The sequence below is a fragment of the Melanaphis sacchari genome, unplaced genomic scaffold (genome assembly GCF_002803265.2).
Source record: "Melanaphis sacchari strain LSU unplaced genomic scaffold, SCAv2.0 Contig111_pilon_pilon, whole genome shotgun sequence".
NCBI lineage: Eukaryota > Metazoa > Arthropoda > Insecta > Hemiptera > Aphididae > Melanaphis > Melanaphis sacchari.
The window spans coordinates 1,084,216-1,097,957 of NW_020270431.1; the positions used below are offsets into that span (position 1 = coordinate 1,084,216).

The 13,742-nt window shown below is 23.2% G+C and overlaps 2 protein-coding genes across 4 annotated transcripts; both read left to right on the forward strand.

The window, feature by feature from the left end:
* The first annotated feature begins 84 nt into the window (after positions 1 to 84).
* Positions 85 to 8,088, forward strand: LOC112603838 (small integral membrane protein 14). 3 transcript variants are annotated; one of them, XM_025352615.1, is made up of 5 exons: positions 85 to 187; positions 5,424 to 5,524; positions 6,523 to 6,571; positions 7,015 to 7,193; positions 7,536 to 8,088. In XM_025352615.1, exons 2-5 carry the CDS (start codon positions 5,456 to 5,458, stop codon positions 7,575 to 7,577), a joined length of 339 nt encoding a protein of 112 aa, XP_025208400.1. In that variant the 5' UTR covers positions 85 to 187; positions 5,424 to 5,455; the 3' UTR covers positions 7,578 to 8,088. The 3 variants fall into 3 exon arrangements, with proteins under 3 accessions (XP_025208400.1, XP_025208401.1, XP_025208399.1); XM_025352616.1 differs by lacking the exon at positions 85 to 187 and adding an exon at positions 4,465 to 4,505; XM_025352614.1 differs by lacking the exon at positions 85 to 187 and adding an exon at positions 4,759 to 5,264.
* Positions 8,089 to 9,161: 1,073 nt separating this feature from the next.
* Positions 9,162 to 12,778, forward strand: LOC112603820 (putative neutral sphingomyelinase). Its single transcript, XM_025352588.1, has 7 exons — positions 9,162 to 9,651; positions 9,739 to 9,912; positions 10,619 to 10,802; positions 11,188 to 11,388; positions 11,817 to 11,933; positions 12,292 to 12,436; positions 12,489 to 12,778. Exons 1-7 carry the CDS (start codon positions 9,620 to 9,622, stop codon positions 12,776 to 12,778), a joined length of 1,143 nt encoding a protein of 380 aa, XP_025208373.1. The 5' UTR covers positions 9,162 to 9,619.
* Positions 12,779 to 13,742: the final 964 nt, after the last annotated feature.

The following is a 13,742-nucleotide window of genomic DNA, read 5'->3' on the forward strand; positions in this document are numbered from 1 at the left end:
TTTCGCTAATAATTTAGGCTGGCGGGATGTTTTTTTTTTTTTTTGTGACAAAGCAAAATTACACGTATACAAATAATAATTTTTAACTATTGGAATAATAACATAAAATTGAATTCGTTCAGTTTTCTGATATTTTCCGAAACATTCAAAAGTCTGTTGAATTTTTGACCAGTTTTTCAATCTTAAGGTAATTTTCTAATTTCGATTTGGCATTTTAATTAGATATATTTAAAAAAAACTACAAAATACATATGACTAATAATTAAGAATTTAAATATTATAATATTACACCTATAAATTATAATAAAATATATAATATATATTATAGAGTACTTATATTATTTAATAACTATAAAAATACTTAAATAAATTATTAGAATTTTAATCTTAAGAATATTGCTTCTACATTATATGAATCAAAAATTAGTGAATTAAATAAAATATAACTCTTTTCAATTATCTATATTTTACAACAGCTTTTCAATTTTCTATTTAATACTTGAAAAATCTAAAATCTAAAAGTTTTTTTTTGTACAATCCTATAAAGTATAATGTTTACAATAAGAACAAGGGAAAGGTTAATATTTATAAAAAGATAAAGACAGACGGTGTAAGAGAAGAAGCCAATCAATATGGGGACTTCAGGAAATCTAAAAGTTTACTATGAAATAATAGATATCTAAAATTATTTTAGTTCAATAAGCTTTATAATGAAAATATTTTATGTTTTTATAACTGAAGTATAAAATTATAAATGTATAATATAATAGTATATTATATCAAATACTGAAAATGATAAAATATTAATAAAATAATTTTAAATATCTTAAGCGGCAATAGTGTTATAACAATACAACTAATAATTAATAACTCATAATCATAATATGTCTTCTATATAGGTAATGACTTAATAAAATACCTATTAACTATATATGTCTAATACCTATATGTTTATATACATTAATATATATAACCACTAAGGTAGATTCTTAGATTCCTTTATACCTACTTAAAAATAACCACAATTTGGTAATTAAATATTTTAATTTCAAAATTTCAAATAATTATGCTTAATAAAACAAAATGATAACCTTTCAATAAAATTTTAAGTTAGTTAATTAGGTTCCTACGTGTTATAAAATGTATCATAATAGCCAACTTAACATAAATCAGCCTACACATAACCTACACAAATGTTATAACAAATTACTTAAATATCTTAATTATATTCTCAATAGACAATAGTTTTTGGTAAATAATTGCATCCAAAAAACGAATAAAAACGCTCAAAATTTTAGGTTTGTTCAACATTTACCTATTAATAATCTGCATTTTTAGAAGAAAAAATAAAAAATTACCATTTTAAATACAATTTTTAATTATTAAAATAGGTCAGTGACGCATTTACATGTGCACTTGTGATGATGTAATGTAAACTAAAAAATAGTAAATACGTTTGGTTACGTAACTACGTAGAATTTAGAAAAAGATGATCTTAAGAATATTCATAGGAGGGTAGTTTTTATAATTGACGACTAGATTTAAAAATTCCGAATTTTTTTATCAAACAAATTTACTGAGGGTTTATGTGTCAACTGCCTTTTGAAAGTCAAATATTGCAATCATAAGGTGAATGTCGCACCCCACGCGACCCTTCATCAGCTCCACCGATAATGTAGGTAGTACTGCTCCGGAAATAGATTTAAATAACAAAAAATTAAAAAGCTCATACTGTAAAACCTAAATGTAACGCATTATAAAAATAATTTCACTCGAATTTCGAATTGCAAAAAAAAAAATGAATGATGATAGATTTTAAAATTAACAATCTATAATTATTTTTCTTTGATTGAACAAAACAAGCCTATTAACAAAATAACATTAAAATTAATTTCCTAAATATATTTTACATTTAAATAATATGTCAAAAATATTTAAATAGATACTTAAGTGATTATATCGTATTCTCACAAAAAAAAAAAAAAAAAATAAAAATTGTTATTTTAATAATTTCAAACATATAAATAAATAATGTATTTTTAATGTGAAAATACATTAAAAAATATTGATGCATATTAATTATTTTAATAAGAATTAATTTTAAAAGGTTATTGTTAGAAATAATTATTAACTTCAATTTTTATTTTATATTTCTAACATCTAAACACATGAATCTCAACATTATAAAATACTCATACATAAACTTCTATTGAAACTAATATTTAAACCAAGTCATCAAATTTAAACAAAATCCGAATATTTCAATTCAAATGCATCAAACAAATAATCAAAGCTTCCTTCTATGTCTCAAACAATACGTTCCATTATTATCAGTCTATTTCAACTGTGCAACATGTAAAATCAAAACTCTCTATAAATGCTTTTACTAAAACCTATCCAACCATCGTAATCTTCTAATCTCAAGTTTATCTTTTGTTACTTTTCCTAACATCCCTGGTGACTGTTTAAACTTTAAACATAAATGGTGCCGAGAACTTTTAAAATATGACTAAAAACCATTGCATATTCATTACCATGAAATCTTATCATTGGATGGATTTTTCTATCAAGACTACTTACTATCACCCTTATACATCTTTATAATTATTGTAAAAAGAATATATTTCTACAATTCTACATTGTATACTAAATATTTTAAAAACAAAAAAAAAATATGATTTTTTTGTTTAGTTGCTATTAACTTGCCATTAATTAACTGCCAACTAATTAATTTAATAAATTAAGTATATTTTAGTAATTTGTATTTTTGTGAAGTTTTTAGATTATTACTATTACTAGGAATAGTTCATTTAATTGTTTCTACAGTATATAAGTGTTATAAGACACTAGAACCATCTATCGATACAATGATACGTGAAAAATACACGCACTTGACACTTTATCATTATATCAATAAATATCCTGAATATTAATAGATGTATCATATTATAATCATAAATACTAAAAAAGCGCCGTTCTTTTGAAAAATTTCAAATTTAAATACTTTAACTACTTTGTAAATAGCGCTTTCGAAAGCAGTATAACACGTATATTAACAAGATTGTGTTCTCGTATTTTTTCACTTGTGTTGTGTATACGAGAATATATTTGAATAATAAATATAATATATACTCAGTTGGTATAAAAGAAAATTTTGTTATACCATCTGTGGTATCATTTCAATGCCCAATGTCTATGAAAGTGTCTATGACCTATATGTACAAATCACAACTCATAATCTAATAAGGTATAACATTCGTATTATTAATGTAACGTAGCACGTTAAACAAAAAAGTTAATAATAAAAAATTACATAATATTTATGGAATAATGCAATTACACATTACAAACAATATTATTTTTTTTATAATAATATTAAGAATTACAAAAACTTTATTCTTATCCCCCCCTTCCTCACCAATCTTAATTACACTTAAAAGTGTGAACTTATACTGTAATTTTAATATGTATATACCCTTCGTAACACCTTTAAATCATTGCCGTATAAAGATTTTTTTATAACCTAACAATCTTAACTTATGAGACATATGAGTGTATTCAATAAAATATAATGATGTACGATGTACCTATTATAGTGTTCACCATTTGATAAGTCGTAAGTAACTTATACCTAGGCACCTAGCCGAAGTGGCGTAGTTATTGGGGGTGGGAGTTGATTATGGTGATAGATCCCCCCCCCCCATAGAACCTTTTTTTTAATGTTTATGCATTACCTTATACTCAATATAAGATTATAAAATTCTCATATTATTTTATAATTATGGATATAATAATAAATATAAAGCTATAACTTATAAGAGCATAGTTTTAAGCCCCCCACTATATATTTATCCAATAAATTATATATTATGTCCCCCCCCCAGAGTAAAATCATAACTACGCTACTATCTAGCTGATTGTCTGTAACTGTAGTCAGTATTTACATAAGTACAATTATATAGATGCGTAGGTAATTAGTATGTACAATGTAGGTACTTATATTACTATTACTATTATTTTTTTATATAAATACGAACACATTATATTAAACTGGCATGTGACCGCGAATGATGTATATATACATAATAAAACAAACATTTTGATCTTCATAAATATCTTATGGCTATCTTATGGCCAAGGTTTATACTTTCAAATTCCTTCTAAGCTTATGAATATTTAAAATGTGGTATATACAATTTATTTTATTAAATTTGATAAATAAATTATTCAAAGTTATGTAAATCATTAATCAATGAACCAAAACAAAAATATATTTATTTTACATTTAAGATGGAGGAAATTTCAAAGTGTTCACTTTGTTGCACAGTTTAGGTTTTAAGCATACTATAGCGTCAAACTTTACTGAGTAAGTCGCTGTAAAATATAACGATTATGTTAAATTTAAATTGTATAATAAATCATTGCGTAGGTACACGAAAAACGATTCTGGACGAAGAGTCTGTCAGTGAAATTTATTTTACTAGTAATAATTATTTAGTATTGCGGTAAGTTGATTTAATTTTTGAAAAAAAAAAATGTGCAAAAAATGCTTATGTAGACGTAAGCCAGATCGCGCGTAATTACAATTAAGTCGATTTTAAATTAGTCAGAAAACGCGATCTAGAAATTTAATAGTCAATAGGTATAACATAGGTGCAGTAGGTGCACCTAAATATGTCTCAAATATAGAACACAATGCCCCCACCCTTCCAGAATTAATAAACAATAATAACAAACGAACGATGTACACGTATGAAGTTTTATGTTTTTTCGATGTATCGTAATTACTTATTTCATATTTATTGACATTATGCCAGATAGATACGATTTCGCCTACAATGTTTACGTCGTATTATGCAAACGATGTTTTATCAGCTGGTCGTGACAAAGTTCGCCAGGTTTTGAAGATAATATTATTATGATTGTTATCTTTGTCACAACTGGCAACAAATTGTAGCATTCTTTATTATAATAAAATATTGTTATTTGTTGGTGTTATGCTATAGTTTTTTACATCATAAGCCGTGTTTACATTCGGGCTTTGTTCAGTGGTGTTCTCTATTAATTACTATATTATTAACTATTATTTAGTATTTTAGTGATAAGTCCAATCTGTCGTGTCACTGTTAAATATTCCTATGTGCAATTCATTATTGAAATCCGTTAAACATAATATTAAACACGGAATTATTACGTACCTATTGGTTTAGTGTTCACAGCCGTTACTCTAATAACAATAATTCGGATTATTTCAATACAAAAAGGTAACACGTAACGTCAAGTACCTATAATATACGCGTATTACATTGCTCACATACCTAGTTTGCGACCTGTGGTGTCAGTTAATTTAGTAAATTGGGAACATCGCAGCGAATGACAAGGGTAACTAATATTTCTTTAATATGATTTCATTATTGTTGTAGAGTACATTGGTTTTGAAGTTTGACTTTTTACTATGAGCGATAACGATCCGTGTGAATGTTTTTGGAATCATGAGCTATCTATGCAACGACTGCTTTCACTGGTAAGTAAACAATGTAATTATGTAATTTAAAAACAATATTTATAACTTGATTTGTTTAAGTGTTTATATTATAATAAATAAACATTGACTGATAACATAAACCTAATACCTATCTAGTTCATTTATTTTTGATTTATCTTATTTTTACCATTAAATAAGCTATTACTTAATATTACAGTATTAATTATATCAATTTCGATTAAAATACCTCATTGCTATAATGCTATTTATCTATAAAACCCAACTAATATTTAATATTATTATACTATGATATAATATAATGTTTTTATTAATTTATATTCTATATAAGTATTTGAATTTAAGTACACGTAAAAACTTGGTTATTTAAAAAAAAAATCCTTTTGTGTAAGTAGTATGAAGTGTTAAAAATATTCTTGTAAAATTAAAAATTAAATACATTTGTCTTAAATATTACTAAATATAAATAAGTACCTAATTAACTATGATTATCGAGGTCACAACTGAAAAGTTTAATTTAATTCATGATTAATAAATACAATTTTTCAAGATACTTTTGTCCACAGTGTTATATATAAAGATCATAATATAGTCTGACACTGATAAATTATTTAAAACATTTTTATAATTTTATTGGAAAATTGAGATTTAAAATTTTACAAATATCTGCTGTTATTGTAAAATATATACTATGAGCAGAGCAATAGAATATCTCAACTTATAAACATTTATAAATAAACTTAATAATTATCGAGATAATTATGACCAAATGAAGACTGAATTAATATTTTTAATATTTTACTTGTATAAGTTTATAAATTAAAAATGCTAGTTTTAAATCACATAAAATAATGTTTATTGTTAACCTTTTAATAAAAATGAACCATTTCTTGATTATTCAATTTTGAATATACTTTTATAATGTAGATATATACATTTTTAATTTATTTTAATGTAGGTACCTAAGTATAAATTAAAAAATATCCATGTACTCAAGTAATAAAAAAAAATTGTTGTAGCTACGTCAGTCACAGTCGGCATGCACAGATATTGATTGCTTGGAACCAGGTAAATTTAGAACCTAAGTTAATAATGGTTTATTGAAAATTTTTATTTTTACAACATAAGAAATTTCAGTTCTTTTCAATAAAAAATGTCTTAAGTTTTTAATCTTAATAATTTCTCATTGAGAAATATATATTTTATTCTTAAAATGTATTTTCATACATTTTTTTTTTATAACAACAAAATGTTAATTTTATGTATTATGTATTGTTTTAAATTAAATCAACAAATTTTTATATGAATAAATTTAAGTATTTTTTAGTAATTGGCATTCTTGCACAAACTTATTTAATTACTTTAAAATTATTATGTATTATATATAATATATAGTAATTTAGTACACCTATATGAGTATACCTAATATTTATTGTGTTTATTAATATTCTATGATTTAACTATGTAATGTAACTAAATTTGAATTGTAAAATACAATTTAATTTTTATAGTGCAAAGATTGGATGGACCATTGTCATCAAATTCTGAAGATACTAATTTCGTCTTATTAACTGGAATTTGGGTTGTTATTGCTTTGGCTTTGTATTTTATGCGTCCTCATCAGCCTCGTGCTCAGGAGGAAACTATTAAAAAATTACCATTTGGTAGATCTGACAATAATGGACCAGATGTATGAACTATATTATAACTCAATAAGATGTCACATTTGCATCTGTTAGTTCATCTTACATTTATGTAACAGCAAATTTGTGTTCAGCGGAATCTATTTTATGTTATTAGCTTTAATATTGGAGTAAATTTATATATTATCAATTTTAAAGATTAGAATATTATCTAGGTCATCACTTAGGCTTTTATTAGTATTAAAATAGTATTATATTAAGCTAACAACATAAAATAGATTCTACAAATTTGCTACATTATGTAAGATGAAGACAACACATGGAGTGTGGCGTTCTAATAAAAATATTATTAATGTTTCAAATATCAATAAAAATATTTTTATTTTCAGGATCCACCATCGCCACCTCCTCCATCAATGGGAGCCCAGTGATGATATAATATTTTGATGATACATTCTACAAGAATTTTGAGCTCGCTCAATCTAAAATTCCCTTCCATTATTCCACAGATAATCATTATAATCACATAGATTTAAGAATTTAAAATTTTAATTGAAGTTTCCCACTTGACTGACAAAGTATACTGCACTGACATTAAACATCTAATATTATTTTTATATAACAAAAAAAAAAAAATATATATATACCTAAACTTTAAACATTATAAAATGTCATTAAATACGCACATTTAAGATAAGTTGGAATAAATGATTTGTTTTGTTTTTTGTCTACCATGACAAACAATGCAGTTATATTGGTGATGTGTGTTAGTTGAGTGGAAAATACTATTATTAATTATTATACATTATAATATTATATAAATATATATTACTTTTATCATATGCAATAACAAGGAGAGAATATGTACAGAAATGTATAGAAATGTATTTAGTATTTGAGTGTGTGAATCGATTGATTTTATTATAGCTGTTTTATTTTTAATTTAAGTCTTATTTTATTGTTATTTTGTTAAATTAATATTTTAATATATTTACAAGAATCGATAAATCATAATATTGTTTATGTTTCATAGAAACAAATTAAAATGTTCCAAATGTATTAAATACTAAATTTTTATATTTTCTTAGTGCTTAAAAAAAAACCTGGGATAGCTCAATTATTTAAAAGTGTACTCAAGCCCAGATTAAATATCCATTAAATCTCTAGACATTAGACACTTGGGGCCTCTGTTTATACTCATATTTTAACTATTTTAACTTAACAATATTTTAAATTACTAATTTTACAATGTTTTTTTTCTGTCATTACCTTTCAAAGCAGTAAAAATTATTTGATTTTTAATTTTGAGAGTAGTTACTTGTAGCAAAATGTATCTAGTTTGTTCATTAGGAGGTCAACAATTAAAATCCCCAATAATGTTCAACATAATCATTTTTTTTTTTTAACAATTCAAAAATAAATAAAATTAGTTTCTTGCAATTTTTACTAAATGTTTATGTTATCTACGCATTATACAATTTTCAATTTTCTTCCTTTAAATACATATAAAAAATATCTGTTTACAAAATACAAATATATAGACACAATTTTTTTTATGTGCATTTGAAGTTTAAATTACTGTACATAAATGTTATCATCCCTAAGTCAGAAAAAAGAAGAAAATTCAATTACAAATGTCTGGAGAAAAATTCAAGTTTATAGTTATATTTTTTTTAATTACAATAAAAAAAATAATTGAATCTATTATGTTTAGGACATTTGACATTATTATAATACATAATATTATATATTAATGTTTGTGGTCTATAATCTATGACAAGACATTGACAATCAACGTGGCACGATAAATCATGATATATAATACATTGATACAACTTTCTTACTAAACGATAAAATAGTTGCCAACTACAAAAACCTCGCGATTGGTTTAACTGGTTACTTTGTTCGTGAGGTGATTCCCAGCCAGCTGATTCCAATTTACCGTGGACTATTATCAAATACTACATGGGAGCCTACTATAAATTTGTGTGATAAGGATTGTGAATAATTCACAAGCCACGGACATATTTACATAATATTTAATTTATAAATCTGTGGAACAACCACAAGTAACATTTAGAGGTAGCTGATAAGCAAAGTTTAAAGCACGTACTAAGCTTAAATAAACCTTGACTGATAAGTGCTCTGTTCGACAGTTATCACCATAAGTGTTTTGTACTCTTTTATCGTTGTACATGATGTTTGGCATTAGTTATTATTGTTATTAATTGTTAATTCTTTTCTATATTCCAGAATTATTATTTTTTTTCTGTGTTTTAGAACTATTAACATCATTTTTGATTTCCATTTAGTTTAATTACTCACTCTACCAAATTTAATTAACATTATAAGTCTGAAATTAACTGTAAATTTAAGTTTTATTTAATTACTTTTAAGTAATTTAAGCGTTTATTAAATATTCATTAATTATCTTATTTATCCGAACTACTAAAAATACCAAGTACTTATCATCATGAAGCTCAGTATTTTTACCTTAAATATATGGTATTTTCAATTTGCTATTTTGATTTTTGTTATGTTGCTTACAGATTACTATTATTTTATTTTTATGTGAGACGAATATAATTTTAGGGGTTTGAAATTTGCATCCAAAGATCGTAAAGCTCGAGTAATCGCATTAGCTGACAGTTTAACAAACAATGGATATGATATTGTGTGTCTACAGGAATTATGGTGTGAAGATGATTACAAATATTTAAAGGCATCTTGTGATAGTGTATTTAAATATATACATTATTTTCACAGGTATTATGTTAGATAAAATACTTTAACAAACTATTATTATATATTACTATATTAGTTTTTTTTTTTGTTTTTGTGGATCTTATAAAATTAAAATAAATAGTAATTATTATCATAAATTATGATATAAAAGTTAATTATGATGGATACCTATGTATTCATAAATGTAATTTTCAACTGATTAGTTAACCTACCTCCATTTGGGTATATCAGTCACAAACTAACATTTTCCTATTACTAAAGTCTAAAAAAAAAAAATAATAATAAATATTTTAAATTGTAACATTATGAGTTTATATTTTTTAAATGTTTGGATTAAATTTTATCTTTCGATTTTCATCTATAGTTCTTTCCTTGACTTACTACCTATTGTTATTTATAACATTATGGTTAAGCCATAATCTTTTGCCATAAAATTATCTATTTTTTCTCAGTCCTTTAACTTATAGAAAATCTATGTAAAACCTCTTTCATATGAATTATAACTGCCCTTTTTTAGCAATTCATAAATTATTTCTATTCTTACCAAATATTTAATCATAATCTCCTTTTGTTATTTTCTTCATAATCTAGAAAGATTTTTTAATTAAAATTTCTTAATAATTTTTATGATTTATTATTAGTAATAATATACTATAGTTGTGCTATAATATTTTACAAATAAAAGCACACTAAAAATCTTTTTTTTTTTTTTTATTATCTTTTTAAGTGGCTTGTTAGGATCTGGAATGTGTATCATGTCACGTTATCCAATAATTGATGTCCATTATCACTCATTTATTTTGAATGGTTATTTACATATGTTTTGGCATGGAGATTGGTTCGGTGGAAAAGGCATTGGCTTATGTCGTATCAATGTCAAAGGCTTTATTGTAGATGTATACACTACACATGTAATTTATATTTTTTTTAATTATTATGTAATAAAGTATAATATTTATGATTATTTAATGACAAATAATAAATATTTTATAATTTATTTACTTCAATAACCTTCATAGGTACCTAGTTTGTACATAGTAGTATGCCAAAGGCTTTTTTTAAAGCATTTATTTAGAATAATTTTTAGTTGAATTTATCAATTTTAATTTATAATACTTTTTGCCAAACATAGTTTCATTTGAATTTTACTCCTTATAGTGTACATTCTAGTTCATAAAACTGTTTATGATTGAATTGCATATAATTTGTTTCAACTTTGAAAAGTGTTTGGCATACTATAATTGGTACTTAAATGCATAAATGTATTTTTATAATTAAACTTTGTCTTATTTTCAGTTACATGCTTGTTATAATGCATCAAACGATAAATACACAAATCACAGAGTATTACAAGCTTATGAAACTGCAAATTTCATACGTGTTACATCTGCTGGTTCTGATTTAGCAGTATTAGCTGGTGATCTGAATTCTAATCCTAATGAAATTTGTTATAAGTTAATATGTTTAGGTGCAAACTTGATCGACTCATATTCTGCGGTAATTAAAAAAAAAAATATATTTATTTATAGATTCAACATTAAATTATTATGACATAATAGTATTAAAAATAAATTTATAATTACAGACAATAGTAAACTTATGAACATCTCGATTATTTTCAGTTATATATATTTTATATAATACAAAAACTTAGTTACAGAAACATTTTGTTTATTAAATCATAGTTATTAGTTGTATGTGTTGGTAAAATGCCAAAAATACTTCAAATATACAAAAAAATAGCAGTATTAAATTTTATATTGGAGTCCCTTGTAAAAATGAAAATTTATAGCTCATTTTGTTTTTTTTATTAATATTCTATAATAATTAGTAAATGTTTAATAATCTGAGTCCTGGTTCTAGTTGTTATAAAGTGTAACTTATTAATTTTTATTAATAAATAATAATATTATATTATGTTTCAGTGTTTAAACAATAGTATTGAATACACTTACTCTCATCCTAAAAATTCATACAAAGATGTGAATGAAGTAAATGATCGTATCGATTATATACTGTACAAATTTAATAAAAAGAATTTAGTAAGTTTATTTTTTATTTTTTATCAGGTTGTATCCATTAATATTATAAGATTAAAGATTAACATAGTATTAAAAATTAAAATGTTCAATATTCCTGTATAACAAATAAATTGTGTAATTAACTGATATGCAAGTATGTTTACAGAATTTAAGTTTTAATATCATTAAAATATAAAAAAATATTTAAATTGATCAATCTTATATTATAATATAACATAATGCAGTATTTTATATATATATATATATATATTATTTAACAATTTAGCTGTATTCATAATGATACAGATACAATAAAATTCTACAATTTAAAAAATATAGTTATAGATTTGATTAACAGAAATTTATACGAAATATTTAGGTAGTTGTAAATGAACATAGACATTCATTACCACATCGCGTTCCAGAAAAAGATTTTAGTTATTCGGATCATGAACCAATAGAAGCAGTATTTGATATATCAACAAATTCATTGAATGTTGAAAATAATACTACAATTGATACAGGTAAGAAATTTTTTTATATTTCTTATGTTTATTATGTTATTTATATTTTTAGGTTTAATACTTGAAAAAGAATTTCTGAACGTTATAAATACTTCTTTGAACATTTGCAATGAAAAAGCAGTAATAAACCCACTAATATCATTATGGCATTCTATATTTGTAATCATTTGTATAATATTAAGTATGTATTTGCAACCAGTTTCATATACTAATACTATTGTTTTTATTACATTACTTATATTCATTATCATGTGGATTTATAACTTTGTTATAAAACGGATAGAACAAAATTGTGTTCGTGGATTTTGTCATCATATAGAAACATTATTTTGTAATAAATAACATAAATTTTTTTTTATAATTTAAGTAATTAACTAATTACGTGATAACTTTTATTTTAATCAGTATTTTTGAAATTAAATTATTGTATTATTGCTGAAAAAAAAATGATAATATTAATAACAACAAAAGTTATTACATAAAAACATAGTTATTTAATAATATTTTTCAATTATTTCTGTTAAATCATGTTTACTTATAATTTTTTTTCTTTTTAAATGTTTTTAACAAGATTTTAAGACTATTAAAATTTAACACTATAAAATAAAAAAATACCAAAATACCTCTTAATTAGTAAAAATAAATTTATGTCTGTTATATAAATTTCAATCATTATCATTCTTTAACTCTTAATTTGCACTCATTGTCATTGTAGATTGTTATTTACTTTATTTTTTTTTTTTTTTTCATTTATTATATTTAAAGTGTGTCAACATATTACATGTTATTACAAGTTTATTAATACAATTTAGAATTTATTATTAAATATTTACTTTATTATTTAAATCAATATAATTCTTTCAAGTCAACATTTCAGTTTTAATTTATATTTTACATTTCATAACTGACTAAGTAATATCTACAGTTTATAAATTTTGATTTACTTTTATTCAAAAATTTTTATTGCATATTTTTTATTTAATATTTATCATATAATATTTTTAATAATATTGTTCTTTTCTTTTGTCTTTTATGATACATACCAATTAGTAATTACATAATAAATGTGCATCAACCAGTGATGCAACCAAGATTGTTTTAAGGGAGATATCCACCAATGGTATTATAGTTGGTTACCTTTATGTTTTATTTATTTTTTTTTAAACATTTATTTGATTATATACAATCTGTGAAAATACTTACAATGAGCATATGTATGAAAAAATAAAAATAATAGTAAACTATACTAATAATATAATATACAACTATAAGGACATAGAGACGTGAGGAGAGAAGTCAACCAGCA

Bases quoted from the DNA above. Each gene is read 5' to 3' on its own strand.
- LOC112603838 (XM_025352615.1), top strand. From the start codon at position 5,456: ATGAGCGATAACGATCCGTGTGAATGTTTTTGGAATCATGAGCTATCT. The intron at 5,525-6,522 runs GTAAGTAAACAA...AAATTGTTGTAG, and splicing joins TGCAACGACTGCTTTCACTG to CTACGTCAGTCACAGTCGGC. The intron at 7,194-7,535 runs GTATGAACTATA...TTTTATTTTCAG, and splicing joins CTGACAATAATGGACCAGAT to GATCCACCATCGCCACCTCC.
- LOC112603820 (XM_025352588.1), top strand. From the start codon at position 9,620: ATGAAGCTCAGTATTTTTACCTTAAATATATG. The intron at 9,652-9,738 runs GTATTTTCAATT...ATATAATTTTAG, and splicing joins ATTTTTACCTTAAATATATG to GGGTTTGAAATTTGCATCCA. The intron at 9,913-10,618 runs GTATTATGTTAG...TATCTTTTTAAG, and splicing joins TATATACATTATTTTCACAG to TGGCTTGTTAGGATCTGGAA.